We start from the raw sequence: 22,085 nt of genomic DNA on the forward strand, positions 1-22,085 counted from the left end.
GTTACACACAACGATTATTGCTTAAAAGACGGCTTATTGTTGTGTCTAAATGGGCCTTTACACATATGCACTAAGAACAACTTACTGCATAAACCAGCGCAGTAGTAATACAATATAGCAGAAACAAGAGGGAAGACAACCACTTATGGATGCTTATTTAATTCTAATATATTCTTCAAATAGTTACTCAACAATGATAATTGCTAATAAAAGTGTTCTGACTGCATTCCTAAAACAGCTGAATTAGCATGTGAAATACGGCCTCACACTCATAATTTTGCATGTTGATAAAAAGAAAAGTATTAAAAAAATAAATAAAATACAATGATACATAGATAAACACACAATACCGTGCTCCAGGCGAACTGGGAAGACCTCAGAACACTGACCCGGGACTACACACAGCCAACTAAAGCACACAAAAGGCTAAGAGGTTAATGAGAACATCAGCAAGCCTCATCCGCAGGGCGAGTTTACTCCCAACATCCCCATTCACTGCAGGAGTAGGTATAAGGCTTACAATGGAAAGGAGACCGTCAGCATGCTGAGGCAGCTCCGAGTCACGTGGAGATCCTGCACCAGAAAATACACATTTCTTCAGCTTAAGTAGTGGCCAGCTTATCTTTCTGGGTCCAACCTAAATTCTGGCCAAGTACCGCAAGTGTCCTTAGGCCTCATGTCCATTGATGGATCGGATTCCGCATGCGGGAGCCCAAAGCGGAATCTGACCCTGCCCGCGGCCGAGGACACTGAAGGACTTCTACCCGTATGGGTCTTCTCTTTCCACTGCGGATGTGTGCAGCCTTACACAAACACTGCCACATAAGCCCCAATTCTAGCTACTACCGTGTCTCCCCCAAAAATAAGACCCTGCCACCTTCTCACATGGCAGAATCGCTGTGGGCATTCCACAACAGAATACCTGCAGAAATTCCACACCTAAGTGGTGCAGATTTGGTGGCGGTTTTTACTTGCAGAATCTAACCTTTGTATTACTAAAGTTGAATTACACAACATAAATAGTCAAGGTGCAGAATTTGAATTTGAAGTCAATGAAAGCCATCCGACCCGCAGCCCAACCACAATTGACATTGCGGATAGGTTGCGGGTATCTGTGTCATCACCTAGCGATGGCGGAGGAAACATCAAACATTAAAAAAAAATCTGTACTGCGCATGTCCGGCGGTGGCTCACTGCAGCCATTCGTAGTACAGATAAAGACGACAAGAGAGGTACGTATGGTCGCTGGCTGCAGTCAGCGCCTGGATTCTGCTGGGAGCTCCCACATGCGGAATCTGACCCGTTCATGTGCCACTGGCCTAAGGCTACTCTCACACATTGCTATTGTGCATTTTGGTGCACCCCATCATTGTGATGGGTGATGAGGTGTGCTAAACACAGCAAAATAGAGCAGACAGCGCTCGAAGATTGAGCGCATGTTTGCGGGACCCCATTGAAATCAATGAGAGCATTATACCGCGGCGTTCAAAATGCCACGCTAAACAGTGCATGTGTGAGAAAGCCATAAGCAATCTGTTTACCTACAGAACAGATGGACAGTCACATACAATGACACCGGTCACTAAGGCCTCATGTCCACCTGGAAAATCAGGCCCCCGCAGATTTCTGCTGCGGATGCACCACAATTGTCTTTTTATTTCATGCGGGAGATCAATTCAGATAGGAGCTCTATGAGCTCCCGCACGCGTGATCCGCACTAATACGTTGCGTATTTTTTCACGCGCGTGGAATCCGCAAATCACTTAAAATACGATCCACGGCTATTTATATAGCCGCATGTGGTCAATGATAACCTATGGCGAATTTTACCTGCGGATCACGCGTGCGGGTGATCCGCTGCAGATTTGCTAATAGGCCTCATGTCCACAGGGAAATTCTAACAGTAGGCTACCTGTGATTTCTCTAGCTCTGATCTATAGATTGGCAGACACAAGTTGTGGCAAACCATCATAGGAGGCCAACATACACATTAGGGGAAAAGTCATCTGAAACGGCTACTTTCAGCAGTTGGACGACTATGAACTTCACCAGTCTCCCACAACAGGTGGCGGCACATGAAAGAAGCATCAGATATACTAAATCTCAATGCCCAATCCTTTTTGTTTCCCTAGAGTAAGTCATTTTTTGTGCTTTTAACCTTTTTTCCAAATTGGTACTCCGCATGGCAAAACATAAAATCTCCTACGTCCTCAAAAATCCATCGCCGCGCCTCCATGCTGAGTGCTAGGTCTGTTTACAGGCTGCAGAGACAGTCTATGAATGTGACGTCACAGATTGCTACAGCCAATCACAGATCATCAGCGCTCAAAGGCCGAGGTCTGTGATTGGCTGCGGACACCGGTTACATCTTGGATACAGTCTGACTGCAAGCTGTAAACAGCGTCATAGGGAATACGGCAGAGGCGGGAGAGGAGAGTATAGGAGCCTTTATTAGGTTTTGCCATTGGGAGATACAAAATAAATACTCTGATGGATGACCCCTTTAAGCAACTGCCAGAGGTGTCTGGGAGCCGTGTACCCTCCTCTGCCCGTGGATAATACACGAGTGCTCGGCTGCACTGAGCATTCATATCTAAAGGGGGCATCAGGAAAAACAGCCGGCAGCCAAGTCAGCATTCGGCTGCTATAAGCCAGCCGTTCTGCCAGTACTGTACTGCACCCATTTATTAGGCCGGGCTCACACGGTGTACTATTACTGCGTATTACGCCTGCGCTGTATGCCCATATAATACACGGTAACTTATAGGCAATTACTTCATTTTACGCAGTTCCATTCACATTGGCATGTCAGAATTGCGCAATATGTAGGGCGCAAAAAAAGCAGCATGTTCTATTTTGCCACGTATATACGCACGCCTATACGCAATTACATTTGGCGTGGGAAATCTAAACAGAAAAAAAGGTGTACTGCGCATGACCGTGTGCGTGCGATACGGCGCTATAAGCACGGGGCTTGGTTATTGAAAATTGGCCTTTCGAAGTCATTTCCTTCTTCTACATAATAATTGACATTACTACGCCATCTCGCAGTAGTCCCAAATCAGTCATACGTCAAAAATTTGATTACGAGGCGCTGCACGATTGGCATATCAACTTACACGAATCCTCTTTAGTGATATTTCTTCCAGCTGAAATGTTCATTAATGTCATTAGTTGCTACATAAGTGCCGAACTCGCATGAAAGCTGCCTAAAAGAAAATCTGTGTTGCCCATAGCAACCAATCACAGCGCAGTTTGTATTTTATCTCAGAAGTATAAGAAATGAAAGCTGTGTTGTGATTGGTTGCTATTGGCAACAAAAATTACAGGGGAAGTCGGTGAGTTTTTGACTTAATTCCACCAGTATTTGTCGCCGGGTGCTGAAGAACGCTCATGCAAAATTTCAGTCAAATCGGACCAGAACTGTGGATTTGTAACATGACACAGTGTTTTACGTACAAGATGTCTGGACGCATCCACATGACATCGGAGCCACCATACAGTACCAGCTCTGTAGGGCCCGGCTGTGCCTCCAGCTTCGTATTAGGGCACATTCACACGAATACTATTCTTGCGCGTGTTTTGTGAGGTGCGATGTGCACAAATATGAAATCCATCCTTTTGGATGGATTCATTAAGAGGAGCGATTTTTTTTTTCTTCTTTTATATCAATGGGAAACACTTGCGATCCTTTCATGCGTGCGAGGATCGCAATTTCAGAACAGCAATTTTTAATCAAAACGCTTCACATCACTTCGAAAAATCACGCTTGCCAGTGTGAATGTAAGTATGGCATTTCAGCACTGCCAGGAGAGCGCTCTGCCTCCCCCAACTGAGCACGATAGTAAAGATTGCTTTACATCAATTCTGACAGAACTGACCACACTGGATGCCATATGAATGCCACCCAGCACTGCCCCTACACAATGCGCAGCTGTGGGTATAGAGAGGTCCGGCTTCCACATCACACCAGCATGGCCAGGCATTACTGAGTGTGTCCTAGTGACAACAGTCCGCACCTCATCAGGGCATACGGGGCACATTCTGACCAGTCCTGATAAGTCAGTAGGCTGCATGCAGCTGCCCAGACAAGGTATATGAGGCAGACGTGAGGTTTACGGTCCCTCCCTTTATGTGGCAGAGCAATCTAAATCTGTTTAGTGACAGAGTCCATTATTTCTGGCTGAACAAGCAGGGCTCGGCTCAATAGGTTGTACAGGCGGATAGGTTACGGTCTAATGTCAGGTCCCATCAGGCAAGTGATAAAGCAGAAGGGCCTGTTACACCGAGGCCGGGTACTGCAGTGTGGTGCTGGGGTGTAGACATGTGTTATACAAGGGGGGGCCATGGAAAATTAGCCCACATGCTGTATAAAAGAAAATCTGCCTGTTGCCTATAGCAACCAATCACAGTGCAGCTTTCATTTTACCTCAGCAGTATATGAAATGAAAGCTGCGCTGTGATTGGTTGCTAGGTGCAACAAAGGCAGATTTTCTCTTATAGACCACTTTCACAAGAGTGTGGCGACGTTTTAGGCCCACCCTGTATATTCAGTATGCAAGGCAACACCAACCCAGCATGCTTAGCTGTGGTCTTCCCAATCAGAGAAGTTTCAAATGTCTGATGTATGTGGGGTCCCACCACCAGACACAGAACTGAGCTGCTGCAGCACTTCATCAATAGTCTGTCTACTTTTACAGGGTGGGCTCGTCACAGTCCGCGATCGGCCAAGTGCTTTCTAGGAACATCACAGCCAGCGTAATGTTACAGACAACACTTGTGGCAGCATTGGGGCGGTCGCCATAATGCCGCTCTCTTCTCTGGAACAGAAATGAAGCAAAAGGTTGATACAAAATTGGTGGCAGATAATAGAGCTCTTGTTATACCGCGTCCTTACTATGGAAACCACAGACTAGTATGTGGTGCTTTAACACCTGCTCTGACCCATTGGGAAGCAGGAAATCCCTGTAGTTTAATGGCTTTGTCCCTGAACAGAACCAAACAGGTTGCCACAGGAGGTGGCGAGTTCTCCTTCAATGGAAGTGTTCAAACAGAGGCTGGACAGACATCTGTCTGGGATGATTTAGTGCATCCTGCCCTGAGCAGGGGGTTGGACCCGATGACCCTGGAGGTCCCTTCCAACTCTACCACTCTATGATTCCAGCACTGGACAGACACCATTGACATCACCTGCTTTTTGCCCAGCTGCCCGGCTTCTGAACAGAAGAAAAAGCAACATTTTCTTGTTTTTAGCTAGATCTGCAACAGAACGTCCGGCCAGGGGCTCCAATGCAGATGTGAAACAGCCCTAACAGATGCCACTTACTGCCCTCTGAGCCCACAGACTACCACAGTAAATTTAAAAAAAAGGTATACATGCAGAAAATACAGAAGAAGAAAGAACATAAGGACCTGATAGAAGCCACCTGAACCAGGGGGCCAAATTGTCCTTCATCAGCTAGAAGGGTCTCCGTTTACCGCATACATCGGAAGCTTTCCTTCATGCACTGCGAGGTTGGCGTCACATCAGCGCTCTTATCCGTTAACAGATCGGTATTTTTTCTTTTCAAAGCCAAGGAAAAAAAAACATAAATCTGGAGTGTACTGGAAGCAAACTGAAACCAATGGGAAGTGCCAAGAGGCAGATCGCTTCGGAGTCCATCAGCAGACATCACGTCCCATCCGTTACCATCAGTTTGTAATGGAGTCGTCTTTTTGTTTGAAACGTACCTCTACTTTACAAATGTATAGTATCAGTCGGTGTCCATACACCACGAAGGGCACTGGCACAGAAAGAAAATAATCCGCACTATCCAGTTGCCCAATTTCCATTTTTCTGGACCAAAAAAAAAGCCACACATCTTACATGTCAGAGAGATTATATATATATTACACACATACACACACTTTGAAAATTAGTAAGGATTTAACTCCATTTTCTAACAATATGGAACGCTGATGTGAACACTTTTTACAAAAAAGTGTTCCGCTCTTAAATATGCGCCATTCCACAACATGATCAGATTCTATAGCAATTGTGTTCTATACATTTCACAACTGGTTTTCGGAAAGCGCAGGAAACGCACAACAAACATGGATGTGACACAAACACTGGAAGCCCAGGCAGTCCTGAGCCATTCTGTAGGGATCAGAGAGGAGGAATGTGGGGACCCCGGGCGGCTGCCATGTGTGCCTCCCCTCCATACACGGCACACGTCTCATAGGTGCAGGCAGCCCCCAGCAGTAATCACACATATAGTCAATGGCGGCGGCGGAGGAAGGCGCTCACGGCAGGGCTGCTGCTCGGGTCACACCACAAGGGTCTCGGGGGGCAGGCAGCACATTCTAGTGTGCTGCCACCAGGATACGTGCCCAACTACATCTCCCAGCAGGCAGATGCTGCACGCTGGCACCTCTAGTGCTGATCACGGCTCCTTACCCTGGTCTTGGTCCTCTGGTGCCTCTCAGGATCCGAGTACGTCCTGTCCACCGCTATCCCTGTGTCGCTGCCCGGCATGGTGACTCGTTGAGTGTCCCGCTGCCTGACCAGGCGGAATGTGTCAGAGCGGGCACACTGCCTGCCACATATCAGCTGGGGACAGCCCGCGACCACAGCGCTCCCAACACTGAGCTGTCGTGTGTGTGAGCGCAGGGAGTGTGTACGGGGCGGCTCGCAGACACGCCCCCAGCCTGCCGCACCCCTTCACTGCTGGAGCAGAGTCCTTCCAGAAAGGCAGGATTACTACTCGGATTAGTAGTTGTGCATGCTGAAAAAGAACAAGGATGTGTAAAACTTTGTCTTCCTGTAATCCGGCCACAGATTTGTCAATAGAATGATTTATTCTAGATAATTTATCATTTAAAAAAAAAATTAGAGTCTCATTTAAATTCTATAGAAACTCTCCTGGGTAACATAAATCAAATGACCAAAGTTTAGCAGTTTGCAGGTTTAACCCATAGAATTTATGTTTCTTTATTTTTGCTTATTTGTAGCAGTTTTAACCATTTATTCAATAAAATAGGACTGCAACAGATGACAATAGTAAAAAAAAAATGTTTTTACCCATTCAAATCACTATAGTTTTTAATAATCTGAAGTCTCCGCGAACAGAGTATTAATTATATTCATCCGTACAGTTTATGGTGGTTGAGAGTTTGGCTAATGTGTGGATTTTGATGCGGAATTGAAAATGCATAAAGGCTGTGTTTACATGGGCAAGTGCGACATTGGATCAAGAAACTCGACCGTTATAGCTTTTGCGAAACTGAACTTTTTGCTGCAATTATGATGCGGTTTTTTTTATGACAGCAGCATTTAGATGTCCCAAGAAGCCCTCCCCTGCGATGAGATTGTGCTATGTTATTGAGGTTTCTTGATAGCCTGTGACCTTTTGAAGGTCCCCAGAGCTGCTATATATTTCTGCCTGTAAAAATACAACATACTGCAATACTGTAGTATTGCAGCATAATGTTCAAGCATTTAAACGCTCACATGTTCAAGCCCCCTTTAGGCTGGATTCACACGAACGTATATCGGCTTGGTTTTCATGCCGAGCCGATATACATCGTCTCTCTCTGCAGGAGGCGGGGCTGGAAGAGCCAGGAGCAGTGCTCTGAGCTCCCGCCCCCTCTCTGCCTCCTCTCCGCCCCTCTGCACTATTTTCAATGGGGAGAGGCAGGATGGGACGGGGCTAATTTTTTATTTTTTGAGGGGGGAATTTAGCCCCGCCCCACCCTGCCTCCTTTCATTGCAAATAGTGCAGAGGAGCGGAGAGGAGGCAGAGAGGAGGCGGGAGCTCAGTTCCTGCTCCTGGCTCTTCCATCCTCCCCCCTGCTGCAGATGAGGACGACGTATATCGGCTCGGCGTGAAAACCGAGCCGATATACGGTCGTGTGAATCCAGCCTTAGGGAAAATAAAATAAAAGTTTACTAATGAAAGTGAACTAAATTTTTTTTTGACTATTACAAAAAATAATAAATTGGCGCTATACAAATAAAGATTATTATTATTATTAAATAATAAATATCAAAAGTTTAAAAAGCCCCCTTTTCCCATATATATATATATATATATATATATAAAAGAAAATAAAAAATATATATATTTAGTATTGCAGCATCCTACTATTAGAATAATGTGTTATTTATCCTGCATAGTGAATGCCTTCAGAAAAAATACACAATGCTAGAAGTGTGCTTTTTGATAACTAAAAAAAGTTAATAAAAAAACTATTGAAAAGTTGTTTGTAGGACAACATGGCACCAATAGAAAACACAGATCATCCCACAAAAACAAGCCTTTACACAACTGCATCAATGGTAAATTTGTCATCATCTACACCCAAATAGCTGCATAGCTCAGTAGATGAGCCATGCTGAATTCCAGGAGGCATGATGGAACAACTGGAAGGACATGGACCAGCTGCAACCCTTGTGAATGGAATCCAGACTGGAGTCCAAAGTATTTAAAAACAAACTTGTCTTTATTAAAATTCCAGTAGCATAGTGCATTTTGAGCCTGCAAAGACTTCTTCAGATAACTGGGATTTGAGCTAACAGTGTCAGTGGCACCTGATACAATGTCTTCCATGCTTGTTACATTGTATCCTGACGACACTAAGAACTATGTTTGCCCAATGGTGTTTCTGAGATGGCAGCAACAATTCTGTAATACACATATGGCATAATTTCATGCTATAACTAAAAGCTCCTGTTCAAAATATGAAGGCGTTTGAACATCTATGCCAGTTTTTTTTTATCCATGTTCTTACTAAAATGCTGAAATAAAAAGTATTTTATGCTGCCCAAGTTGCTAGAAAACTTTCATTTTCTTCTGGGCTTATCAGTAGTGAAAAGCGATTAGTGGAATAATTATTTTACGCTTATTTCAGACGACCGTATATCGGCTCGGTTTTCACGCCGAGCCGATATAAGGTGTCTTTGTCTGCAGGGGGGGGGGGGCAGGATGGAAGAGCCAGGAGCAGGAACTGAGCTCCCGCCACTCTCCGCCCCTCTCCACTATTTGCAATAGGAGGGGCGAGATGGGGGCGGAGCTAAGTACCAGCACTTAGCTCCACGCCTGTTCCACCCCTCCCATTGCAAATAGTGGCAAGGGGCGGGAGCTCAGTTCCTGCTCCTGGCTCTTCCATCCCCCCCCCTGCAGACAAGGACACCGTATATCGTCTCGGTCGTCTAAATAAGCCCTTATATTGATATCAGGCCGATTTCATGAAACTCATCATGGACAGGGATGGTCAATATAAGCCATCCTCCAAAAATAAGCCCTAGCTACACTACATGAATAAAAAATACTCACCTAGTAGGCGGCATTCGGGTCCCTCATGCTGGGCTGTGGCGCTCCGGCAGGCTTTAGTGTAGTCCTCGGCGGTGAATGAGCATTCTCTTCCTGGTAACGGGGTTTCAATACCCCGCCTCCAGCAAGAGATTGCTGTGATTGGATCATGACCACCATGGCTCAGCCAATCAAAGCCAGAGCTCTGAACCAATCACAGACATTCAGTGAATGACAGCATTGAATGCCTGTGATTGGTTCATCGAATGCCGACTCTGATTGGCTGACCCACGGCGCTCGTAATCCAATCACAGACATCTCTTGCTGGAGGCGAGGTATTCAAACCCCGTTACCAGGTAGAGAATGCTCTGTCACCGCCGAGGACTTCACTGAAGCCTGCCGATGCGCCACAGCCCAGCAGGAGAGAGCGGGACACTGCTGAGTATTAAGACATCCCCCGAAAATAAGACACTGTCCCTCTTTTATGGCAAAAAGTAATATAAGACAGTGTCTTATTTTTGGGGAAACATGGTAATTTATAGTGGGTGAACTGGTGACTTTGGAAGATGACTGGGGCCACAAACAGAGAACTGCAATATTCCTCACACCAAAGTGTATTTTGTCTGTCTACTTTGCTGATATATATGTTTACAGCAGCAAAAATATACCATATTCTAATGTATAGACCAGATTTCGTATAGGCATATATACATGATGCAGCAACTTTCTCTACTCCCTCTAACAGAACTTTGTTTAAGTTCTCTGCTGGTATACAAGCTTTCACTCCAATGTTAATTGCATAGGGCTGTTGGCCAGAGGCCTCTATTGACATCAGTGAAGGCCGTCCACGTGTATTCCTCGCCAAAATAGAGCATGCTGCGATTTTTGTTCTGCTTGCAGAATACGCAATTAGTATCCATGACTATGAAGTAAAAACCGAAACTACATGACGTTCAATGCCTGCGTTTTGCCGTGGAAAGTCCGCGCAGAAGCTGATCGTGGAATCCGCAACACAGATCCGGTCATGTGAGACCGGCCTTAGAGACCTCTATTGCTAGCTTTATCTTTTTCTGGCAATCACAAATATGACTTCCATTAGGGCTTCTGTGAAGCCATACTGGTATTTATCAGAAATGAATAAATATATTAAGTTCTGAGTGAACAGAAGTTTAAACGTGTTAAAGCGGACAGTTTATAATCTGTATTGTACGGTATTTCTCTAGGTGTCTTTATTTTAAGTGAATGTGCTGTTTAATACAAATAATAAAGAATTTTCTTCTAAAATAGCATTACAAAACGTTAGTGAGCGATTGAGAAAGTACATAAATCCTATAACAAACCACATTTGTTGTTTCATAATGTATTTTCACTGCTTTTCTAGGTTGATCTCCCAAAGATTTATCCAGACTTAAAACCAAAGTAAGATTTGGCTTACAATCAAAAGCTTGTGTTTTTCCATCAGCTCTAAAATTGCATTGTTCTTCACTGTTCAAGCCCACATTATCCCCTTCTGCTGTGCATCGACTTTTTTGCTTTTGTTTTTGCAATAAATTATCACAATCAGTAAAGGGCAAAATAGAGACTGATGCTATAAATACTTTATTTGGAACATCATATGTATAAAAGATTAACACATTGCAGGACATAAATACCTGAGATAAGTAATAACACAATGTTTATGACAACAGGGAAACAAACAGGACAAGGTGTCAAAATGCACTTTGCATACTGTGTTCATATATATGCCATGTAAAAGGAACTTGTTTTCCCTGTAGCTAGCCTTACACCACTGAGGATAGGGTCTCATGTAGTGGCAGCCAGGTTGCTCCAGAGTCATGCAAGTCGTCACGGCTTAAAAATGAATTGAGTGGTAACTAAATGTTGATTGCTAATAGTCGTGCGGTTTTAGTCAAACTTTGGGCCCATTAACAATCAGCAGTCAATTAATATTTAATTTACAAGCCACACTGACCTCGAGCTTTTATCTGCATTGCGGCTGCATCTTGAATGGATGGGGCCTCTGTGTGAAACCCTATCCTTACTGCTTTATAACTGGTAAGAGTCAGCATCTGATAGTAACCCAACAATTAATAAGATCCAGGAAATAGTCCACTGTTGGACCTTTCTCTGTATATAAGGCATAAGTAGGGCCTAGGACATTGCTGATTGCAAGCATTTAGTCTGCCGCTGTATTTAAGCATTTGTATGGGATTTGTAAAAGCTATAGAAATAGATTATTCTCTCTATTTTCTGAAATCACTGAGCTGTGATGTGAAATTGTGGATTGTTGTTGCATAGTAACATTGCAATATAAGCATCAAGCCATCTAAGGAGTCATTATTAAATATGGATGACATTATTAATATATAAGGGGATCTCTGGGTGGGATGAGGGGGGCATTTTTATATAAAGGGGTTCTCAAGGGGAATAGCATTATTTGTATATAAGAAGGCTCTCAAGGAGATCATGTTACTTTGTAAGGTGGCATTCAAAAGGGGAATTATTACATTTACAAAGGCACACAGATGGCATTATAAATGCCTAGCGTTTAGATAAGGCAGTAAGGTACACAGATTCGGGGAAAGTGGCAGGATGAAGGGTTTCTGTAGGTTGGTAAAGGTTTTTCAGGCTGTAGAAAATTGACGAGCCAAAGATGTCTGTGTTACAAACTTGTAGAAACAAGTTGTGACTGGAAGATATCATCATGGTGCTGTGGGCAGCATAGAAAAAACAAGAAAAGTGAATGACTAGAGTCAGAATGGACGTTACCTGTAATCCCTGGATATAACGGTACTGTAATCACTTATACGGTCTGCAGAGCACCTCTGTAGAGTTAGCATCTACCACTATGTGGTCATTGCGTGGTGGTACTATTAGGCTATTAGTCTTTGTGTAATACTGAACAATTACACTATGGAAATAATATTTAGTCACTAATAATAATCTTTATTTGTATAGCGCCAACGTATTCCGCAGCACTATGTAGTGGTCATGGTGTGGTGGTATTATTTTGGCCTTGTATAGTGGTATTATTGGTAACATTAGTCTTTCTATAGTGGTTACTATTCAGCAGTGTAGCCAGAATACATTGTGTTTACTTTCAATGATTTTCATTGATTTTTGTTTTAAGAATACAGACATATGTTGTTGGTAATTTGAAAACAAATAGGATATATTGACAAACACAACAACTATGCAAAATCCAATATTGTCTAGTTAAAAGGCATTATGTGAAGAACAAGTCTAATTAATTTGACATTATAAACACAAGGGAGAGACAAGACATACAAGAAAGCAGGAGGAAAAAGAATTAAGAGTTCAAAGGCTGTTACCTTTTCATGATAACTCACACCCAATTAGGGGTCATTTAGGGAGTTCCCCATATATGATATTCATAGGGGCCAGACAGAAATATTTTGTTTAACCTACATACTATACATAGGTCCATTTTCCTCTCTCTGCATTATTTATATAAATGCTCATTTTATCTCTCTATGTATGATCAGTGGGCATCCTTTTCCTAGTCTCACACACCTTGAGGCCTCCTTCACACGACTGTATGCATTTTTACGTTTGCCCCTACGCACTGTATTATTGCATGAATAAATAATTTCTACGAATGAGTCCCGAACTTTAGCCACTGTAGGAATGCAGTATACAGGATGGCCTGCAGAGGGCTACAGACGGGCATCCTGGAACCTAAGAGAGGGTGTGGGGAAACTAAATATAAAAGTGTCAGTTCCTGCTACACTCAAGGGTGAAGTTGGCTGAGTGACAGAGTGTGAGACGGTGTAGAGATGCCGCATCAGGAACTAGGAGCCTGACGTCTGGCACAGACTATACTGGGAAGTCATAGCTCAGTGGAACTGGATGGGCTGCAAGCCTGAGATCCAATGTGGAAGAGGTAAAAACCCTGACTCTTACAGGGAGGACGACCCTAGATTTTCACCCTGGTGGGGTTGGTGTGGATGGAGTAAAGGCCCCAAATCTGACAGGGAGGATGACCCTAGACTCATATCCTGGTGGGGTGCAGATAATGGGCTGTATTGTATGCTGTACACACGTTTGCAGTGATGTGGAATAAAACTGGCAGGCACCAGATTTAAAAGAAATACACATCTCCGAAGCCTGTATGCATGTGTATGTCTGTTGCTGCTGAAAGACAAAGATAGCGATTAGAGATGAGCGAACCTACTCAGCCACGCCCCTTTTTTGCCCGAGCACCGCGATTTTCAAGTACTTCCGTACTCGGGCGAAAAGATTCAGGGGGCGCTGTGGGTGAGTGGGGGGTTGCAGCCGGGTGTGGAGGGCATAGGGAGAGAGGGCTCCCCCCGTTCCCCGCTGCTACCCCCCACTCCGCCACGCCTCCCCCCGCCGCCCCCCGAATCTTTTCACCCGAGTACGGAAGTACTCGAAAATCACGGTGCTCGATCGAGTAATTACTCGAAACGAGTACGTTCGCTCATCTCTAATAGCGATCTGATAGGAAGTAACCCCGGCTTGCTACAACACATATTTTCAGCCATACACACAGGCCGTTGCTGCATATCAGCAAAAAAATATGCAGTGGTGATTAAAATCAACAATCACTGTAAAATGCTCGGAATGACCAATAATGGTTAAATCAGGCCTTCTCTGTTCTTTTCCCAGCATTGCATGCAGGGTAACTCCCGCCTCCTCCATTATTTTCCAGCTTCCATTAAAGTCTATGGGAGCTTCCTGCATATGTTGGCAAAAGATAGGGCAAGACCTATCTTTTGATGCAGCGTATAAAACCGTCGACCAAAAATCGTTCATCTGAATGAATACATTGCAATTCAATGCTTTGGATTGTTGCAATTTTTGGACGATTTTTTCACGTGGCAAAATACCAGTGTAAATACGGTCGTGTAAATAAGGCCTAAGGGAGAGAATGTGCAGCTGTATCCCCCTCCTTATCCTTCCTCATAAGGACTCTTTCACATGTACCAAAATTTGCTGCCACGGGGATCCATGCCAAAATCCGGATGTCAGAATGGGGATTTTGAAGCAGAATTAAGCCATTTTCAATTCCGCATCAAAATCCACATTTTAGACTTGTAGACTTTAGTGCAGATTTTTCCACACAGTGTCAAATTCCGCTGCAAGTTCCAGTACATGTTAAAGAGCCTGTAGACAAGGAAAGGAGTACAGACAGCCCTAAGAAGACATATTACAGTTTAATATATTCCTCTATGCTGCAAAACCATCTAAATAAATACATTCTGACGTTGGGCACACTTTAAAGCTTAACGGTACATGCACAGAAAACACACCAAAGACAGTTTGTTTTTAATGAGCATTGATGCAATCATGATTTTCAAACTGTTTCCAGTTTTTACATGGTGTTTTTGATTCTACAGTGATCTTTCTGCAAAGATACATCAAAGACTGCGCCAGACTACCCCACGTCAACCTAACTTTATGGACCTTAAGGACTGGAATCTCACAAAACTGTAATGTTACAATTTGTCATATCGAGTAAGTTATTTCTTTTCTTGCCCTGCCTCTTCGTTCTGTTTGGCTATTTGATCATTCAGTGATTGTTTGTATGTATTAAATCAAAATATTATTAACTTTTTATTAACATCATGTCATCATTCAGCTGCTCTGTCTGGGAAGATTATAATTATTTATAAGGAATAAATAATTATTTGCCATTTCATTGTTCACAGTTTTGGCTACAGCATCTTATGCTAACTAGTCAGTCATTGATTAATCAGTATTCAGATACTTTTCTGTTTATACCTTCATTGGTTTCTCCGCACATATGTTATATGTGTCATTTTGCTGCTGTGCAATTATCGAGCATTGCACACACACACAAAAAAAATCAGTCCTTCTAATCAGGACTCCTCTGCTCCTCTTCTACCTCCTCCTGGAGAACCACTGTATTGGCAGTTATTCTTGAGCCCTGCCTACTGTATTTTCCTCTCCAAGTTGCTATTTGTAACAAATTTCTTGTGTGTGAGCTGCGAAGCTGTGGGTAGATCACCAATATGAAAGCACTTTGTGAATTTGTGAATCAGGACAATCAATTCCAACTCCCATTAAAGTCAATGGGAGTAAAAAACATGCTTGTTAATTTGCCCTCCAGAAGGCCCCCAAAGCAGCCAAAGCCACCAAGATTGCATGGGAATACAGCCACACATCTGGGGAACACTATGCACCTTCCAGAAATTGGTCAAAATAGTGTACAGTGGTATAGGAGTCAATCGTAGCACAGGGGTGTCACTGAAAACAAAAGAAGACCCAAACAGGGTCTCCTCAATCAAAAATTGTGTGAAGGAAAACAGTAGGTGAGCTGCTTGTTTTAATTTTTCGTACATTTTACAAGGACAAATTCTGCCAGGTGAAGACAACCCTTTAGCACCGTCCTACTCCAAGGAACAGCTGTAGAGCTACCAAAACTTTTGCAAGTGTGTCGCTTGTTTTAAAAGCAATGTCATAAAGTTTGCAAAAGACATTCTACTAGGTGAATGGAATATCCAAGCAGGGGCCTTCTCCAAGGAAAAGTTGTAGAGCTGCAACTGTTTCTTGTGCTCTGCGTTTTCAAGGAAAGGAGGAGGAAACATAACGGAAGCAACAGAAGGAGAGCAGCATAAGTTAAAGTACCAAAAACAGCACCTTGAGGGTAGAGTGTGCTCCTTGTGGAAACATAAGAACTGTAGCTCTGTATTTCTGTATTGACATATTTTTCACAGTGTGGTCTGATGTAAATCTGTGCTCAGTCATATATGAGTAAAAATTGCTAGTGTGCTAACTGATCAGTGGCATTTGCCACAGGAGTGCAGAAATCAGGTGAAATCCATACATGGTTCCATGTTATATAAACGTCAGGTGATTCACATTGTCAGGTCGATGCGTTGGTTGGTTATCACAGACCCAGCTATGCTGAAAATCCTTTCTATTAGCACACTGGCACCTCTAAAGCTTGTTATTCAAGCTCTGGCCACTCATCCAGCTTAGACACCCAGACGTTAAAGGGGCCAATGCCATGTTTGAGTTTATCCACTAAAAAAGTGAACCTAAAAAAAAAAGAAGGAAACATGAAAAAAGCAAGGGGTAAGATGGATGGTGGTAGTGGATAGGCCATGTTGACACTTCAAGCAGCTCCCACTGAAGTAACAGCTCCATGTTCTGCAGGAGGTGAGGTAAGCCCACTGCCATCACTCTTAGGGACTTTGAGGCATATGAATACTTTTATGCTTCAGTGCTTGTGGATAGCCCACATCAAAACATCAGATGCTGGGTGGCCACCCTCCTTGATACCTGCTACAAGGCCAAAGTGAAAAGTCTCATTCCAGCAGTGGGGAGGGACTTGAAAATATGGCACTGTCAGGACAGTGGCAGAGGAAGTCTACCAGAGGTGTAGCATAGTTTTTTCAGCCCTTAGAAGCTGGCAGCAACAGCACATGGTAGAACTGACAGTCACAGGCAGCACTTATCCATGATGATACAAGAGTATGTCAGCTCCCATGTGGATATACTCAAACATAAAACCAGGAAAGGTAGGATACCATTTATATGTTCTGCCCATTTATCTTCTGTCCCTCCTACTAGAACATATAAATGGTATCCTACCTTTCCTGGTTTTATTTGTAGGCTTAGTCCCAAGAGAGGAGCATTCTGAGAGCTAGGTACCAAACTTTCCCAGATCAAGATTAAACCACTTCGGATTAGCGTTAGGACCCATCTGAAAGCTAGGTCACCTGGACATTGGTAGTTGGGCCAATGTAATTTGATCAAATTATATCCCAAGAACCTTGCATTATTTAATGTGGTTAGAGTATTGATTATAGGTTGGTATACCTCTGATAGTAAATGTATTATGGGAGCTGTTGACGTTTTTTGGTTCTGCTTCTATTGTATGTTGCAGCCGTAGTTTAACGTGCACCTATATAGTTCTATTGGGAAGTGCTGACCTATTTTATCCTTTTTTCTTAAATAAGAGCTGTGTCTGCATTAACAAACTAGACTGCTGCAATATGGACAGAGCTATCTGCTTCCTGCACTGTTCACAGTGATAGTTGTCACAGTGATCAAACTAGATCGGTGAGGATAGCTGTTTGGGGAGGATCCCAAGTGGAGAGCTCCGCAAATCAACTAATAATGATCTATCCTAAGAATAGGTTGTTGATAGTAAAAGTCCCAGACAACCCCTTAAGAAAAAAATTAAGAACTACTGCCCTGTTGACAATTTAAACCATGTGCCCACACAGGTTTGTATGAATTATTGTTTAACCGTACTTCTGTATGGTACAATGCATGCAAATGGGGTTGCATAAAACTCATTGCATATAAAGTAGAACTAATCCATGCAGATTTCAGATTTTCTAATTCATAACATGGGCAAACAAAATTTGCCACGGATGGTACCCTATGTAATGGGCAAATTCCATGTCTAATTCTTCCTCAATATCTGCAGCAAAAAACATGTGTAAGAAATAGATTATTCTTTAAAATTAAGACCACTCTGCAGCATGATCACATAGCTTTACCCTGAAGTCTGCTACCAATGCTGCTTGAATAAGCCCCATGCACATGGGCAGAAATTCCGCGGCGGGATTTCCCACAGAAATTCTGCCCATGGAAGCTACCATAGGATTGCGTTAGAAAACGCAATCCTATACAGATGGCCGCGATTTGTCTGCACGAAATCTCACGCGGAAAACAAATCGCGGCATGCTCTATTTCTCTAAAATAGTGACTGACACGCTGATTCCAGTAGTCTGTCACGTACAGGGAAAAACTTCTGTAGTTTCTCTACACTTAAATATTCAACTGGCAACTTCCTGCGTAGGATAGATCTGGCTCCCACATTGCCCAATGAGACATCGCTCCAGTATATTTGGGAGATGCTCCGCCCACCTACCGTTATTGATATCTGGCTATTACACTGCATACTGTTAAAAATGTCAATCATGGTGGTTGGATGGGAAGCAGCACCTTGTGGTTATGCCAGGTCTATATCTCGCTGGCGTTGGATCTATCCTATGCAGAAAGCTGCCAGCTGAATATGTAAATGAAAGGCCACTGGAATCAGTCGCTCTAGTTTACAGTACCTGATAGGTTCCCTTTAAATTAGTATAGGCATAATAAAATAAAGATTCTAGGAAAATTCTGGATCATTTTGCTTGGTAAAATAATATAATTATGAGATGTTTTCAAAACCATTAGTTCATTTTATTGAGACTCTTCTTATTAAAGACATTCTTTTCGGAGTTCGCAGTAAAAAAAATCTCACTACAATTTACAAAATAAACACATTTCCATGATGAGCTGCTTTTGATTCTGTCACTTTATGATGCTATTCAATTTTCATAATAAATAACATGTTTATTCTGTTATTCTTTTGTGAACTTTATTAGATTCCAGATGCTAAATGACCCTTTCTCTTTAATACCTATTATTGTGTAATATTTTGTTTCATATGTGAATTTAACTCCCACAATGTGCTATAGATTACACATTATAGGGGTACTCAAACTTATAACATGTCATTTCACTAAAAGGTTAAAGGGAACCTCTCCCCAGGTATAAGCGCCATAAACTAAGTTATGCTGCTCATACAACTGGCTCCCTATTGTCTGGGGAACTATTTCTGATACACCCGAACGTCATTGCTGTCCGTGCAGCCAGACTGCTGTCTGATTGTTTTCCGTAATGATAATATTGCTATCATGCCATTTTTTATTTTATTATGTGACAGCATATTAAATGGTACAAGTCTGTTAAAGGAAAGTCTTTGGGGTTTGATCAGACAATATTGCCACATACAAGATATGCAATTGCTTCCAAACTATGGTGAAAGGGTCATTTGATTTTCTCTAGACTACCTTAGACTTCTGAGACTTGTATCACTAATGGTTGATGTAGGTATAATAACTGTTCTAAATAAGTAATTATTCTAAACTCCAGTTTGAGTGTCACATACACCATTATCAGACACTTTATGTCTTGTGAGATTGGACAGAACTTCATCTTGTGTCACTCTCTGTAGGATTTGTATACTTGGAGCTCAACAATATGTCTTTTCAGCACTAATGTTTTTTTCTACGTCTGGAACAGTCCTATCAGTCCCAAACAAAAAGTGAAGAGTAGCTTGCAGTCCTGGAAAGCAGGTTTGACATCAGTGGGATACACAAATGCTTCATACTTGGTCTACCCTCTTTACATATCTAATTATAACTTATGAAGCCATTTAATAACATGTTATCACTCACTATCAGCAGATCCTTATGCAAACATTTTGTTTCTGCCATACGCAGAGCTTGGTTATTAAAGAAAGGCTGTTGTACAATGCAAATACTAGGATTTTCTATTGGTTTGCACAGTAGGCTATTGCAGCTTGATTGTTGCCTAGGAGCTAGAAGTTACAAAGTAATGTGTACTGCATGAGGGGAAGTATATCTGAGATCCATTAGTAATTTCATGATCATTATGTTTTGCTTATAAAATGCAATTACGCAATGTAGTTATAATCACATTGGATCTGAAGCAAATCCGAATAGTCTCTAGCATTTGCTATACATGCATAGTATGTGGTGGGTTCTTATTACTCTATCACTGTAATAATAATAATCTTTATTTGTATAGCGCCAACATATTCCGCAGCGCTTACATAGACAGGGGGAATACAGAAAGACAAAAAATACAAAAATTATAGAACCACAGTTACATAGTAATTAGAGATGAGCGAGCGTACTCGGAAAAGCACTACTCGCTCGAGTAATGTGCTTTATCCGAGTATCGCTGTGCTCGGGTCTGAAGATTCGGGTGCCGCTGCGGCTGACAGGTGAGTCGCAGCGGGGAGCAGGGGAGAGCGGGCAGGAGAGAGGGAGAGAAAGATCTTACCTCCGTTCCTCCCCGCTCTCCCCTGCAGCTCCCCGCTCCGTGCCGGCACCCGAATCTTCAGACCCGAGCACAGCGATACTCGGATAAAGCAAATTACTCGAGCGAGTAGTGCTTTTCCGAGTACGCTCGCTCATCTCTAATAGTAATCAGTTGATTGATACAATAGGGGTGAGGGTCCTGCTCCAAGGAGCTTACATACTACAAATAGTGGGGTGATACAAAAGGTAAAGGGGCTGGAGATGTGAACGGTACGGTGAAGTGCAGAGTGAGGGATTCTATACACATAGACAATGGTTAGACATTTAGCCGTGTGACGGCAGAAACGATATGACAGCAGGAGCGGTTTATGATGGCCAGCAAGGATTGCAGTCAATAGGTCAGGGAGCATGTTATCAGGCGGAGTACAGAGGGGTTTGTTTAGGGAATGTGGTATGCCTCCCTGAAGAGGTGCGTTTTTAGAGCACACCTGAAGTTCTGCGAGTCCTGGATTGCTCGGGTAGCCTTTGGTAGTGCGTTCCAGAGGACCAGTGCTGCTCTGGAGGAGTCTTGGAGGTGGGAATGAGAAGTTCGAATTAAAGGGGCGCTCAGTCTGGTTTCGTTAGCAGAGCGGAGAGCCCGGGCTGGGTGATGGATTGAGATGAGGGAGGCAATATAGGGGGGCGCTGTACTGTGGAGGGCTTTGTGGATGAAGGTAGCGAGTTTAAATTGAATTCTGTATTTAACGGGCAGCCAGTGCAGTGACTGGCACAGGGCAGAGGCGTCTGAGTAGTGGCTGGACAGGAAGATGAGCCTGGCCGCCGCATTCAGGATGGATTGGAGAGGGTAGAGTCTGGTGCAGGGGAGGCTGATCAGCAATGAGTTGCAATAATCGAGCCGGGAGTGAATGAGGGCAGCAGTAAGCGTTTTAACGTGTCCACAGTGAGAAAAGAGCGGATTCTTGCGATGTTCTTGAGGTGCGGCTGACATGTTCGGGCGAGAGATTGGATGTAGGGGATAAAAGAGAGATCAGAGTCAAATATGACCCCAAGGCAGCGGGCATGCTGTCTAGAAGTTATGGTGGCACCACACACTGAGATGGAGATGTCAGGATGAGCTCAGTTAGTAGAGGGTGGAAATACCAGTAAGTCAGTTTTACAGAGGTTTAGTTTTAGGTAGAGAGAGGACATGGTGTTAGAGACAGCGGACAGACAGTCGGTGATGTTTTGGAGGAAAGGTGCAGAGATGTCACGGGAAGAGGTGTATAGCTGGGTGTCATCAGCGTACAGGTGGTATTGGAGGCCAAATCTCCTAATAGTTTGTCCAATAGGGGCTGTGTAGATAGAGAAAAGAAGGGGGCCGAGGACCGAGCCCTGGGGGACCCCAACAGCAGGGGGAAGATGAGGGGAGGTACAGCCAGCTGTACTCTACCTTCTATTTTTACAAAGTCAACATTGTTTTTGTAAAAACAGGGCTGAACACATTCGCATTCCTTTGTGAACACTGTGAGATAACAAACACACACACTATATATATATATTTATAATTATATATATATATATATATATATATTAGATGTTTTACCAGTGCTACTTCTGGTGTGTACTTCCAGTAAGATTGAGGTGGGTGGAATATATAAGACAGGCACTATAAAGTGGTATGCTTATATTCTACTACTATCACAGCCCATCATACTTTATCTGAGTGTTACATTATTTTATACAGTTTCACAACACGGATATTTTAATAACAGGATAAAGAAACATTTCTAAATGCCATCCACGCTGAAGGAAAACTAGGATAAATATTTACACAGCAAAATATTAGCCAGACTGTTTGGCAAATTTTGATGGAAAATTATCTAAGGGAACCACTTATTTGCAAACAGCTATTGTAGGAAGTGGAAGATTAGCCGTAGTCTGAGGCTGACATGTTTTGAAA

At 43.1% G+C, this 22,085-nt stretch overlaps 1 protein-coding gene across 1 annotated transcript in view; it reads right to left on the reverse strand.

Moving 5' to 3' along the window:
• Positions 1-6,637, reverse strand: part of TMCC3 (transmembrane and coiled-coil domain family 3) — a 71,554-nt gene extending 64,917 nt beyond the window's left edge. The window contains exon 1 of the mRNA XM_066591531.1: positions 6,440-6,637. Coding sequence (XP_066447628.1) covers positions 6,440-6,517 — 78 coding nt within the window. The 5' untranslated portion in view covers positions 6,518-6,637. The remainder of the gene's footprint in view (positions 1-6,439) is intronic.
• Between the last annotated feature and the right edge of the window lie 15,448 nt (positions 6,638-22,085).

This window comes from Eleutherodactylus coqui, chromosome 2 (assembly GCF_035609145.1).
Source record: "Eleutherodactylus coqui strain aEleCoq1 chromosome 2, aEleCoq1.hap1, whole genome shotgun sequence".
Classification (NCBI taxonomy): domain Eukaryota; kingdom Metazoa; phylum Chordata; class Amphibia; order Anura; family Eleutherodactylidae; genus Eleutherodactylus; species Eleutherodactylus coqui.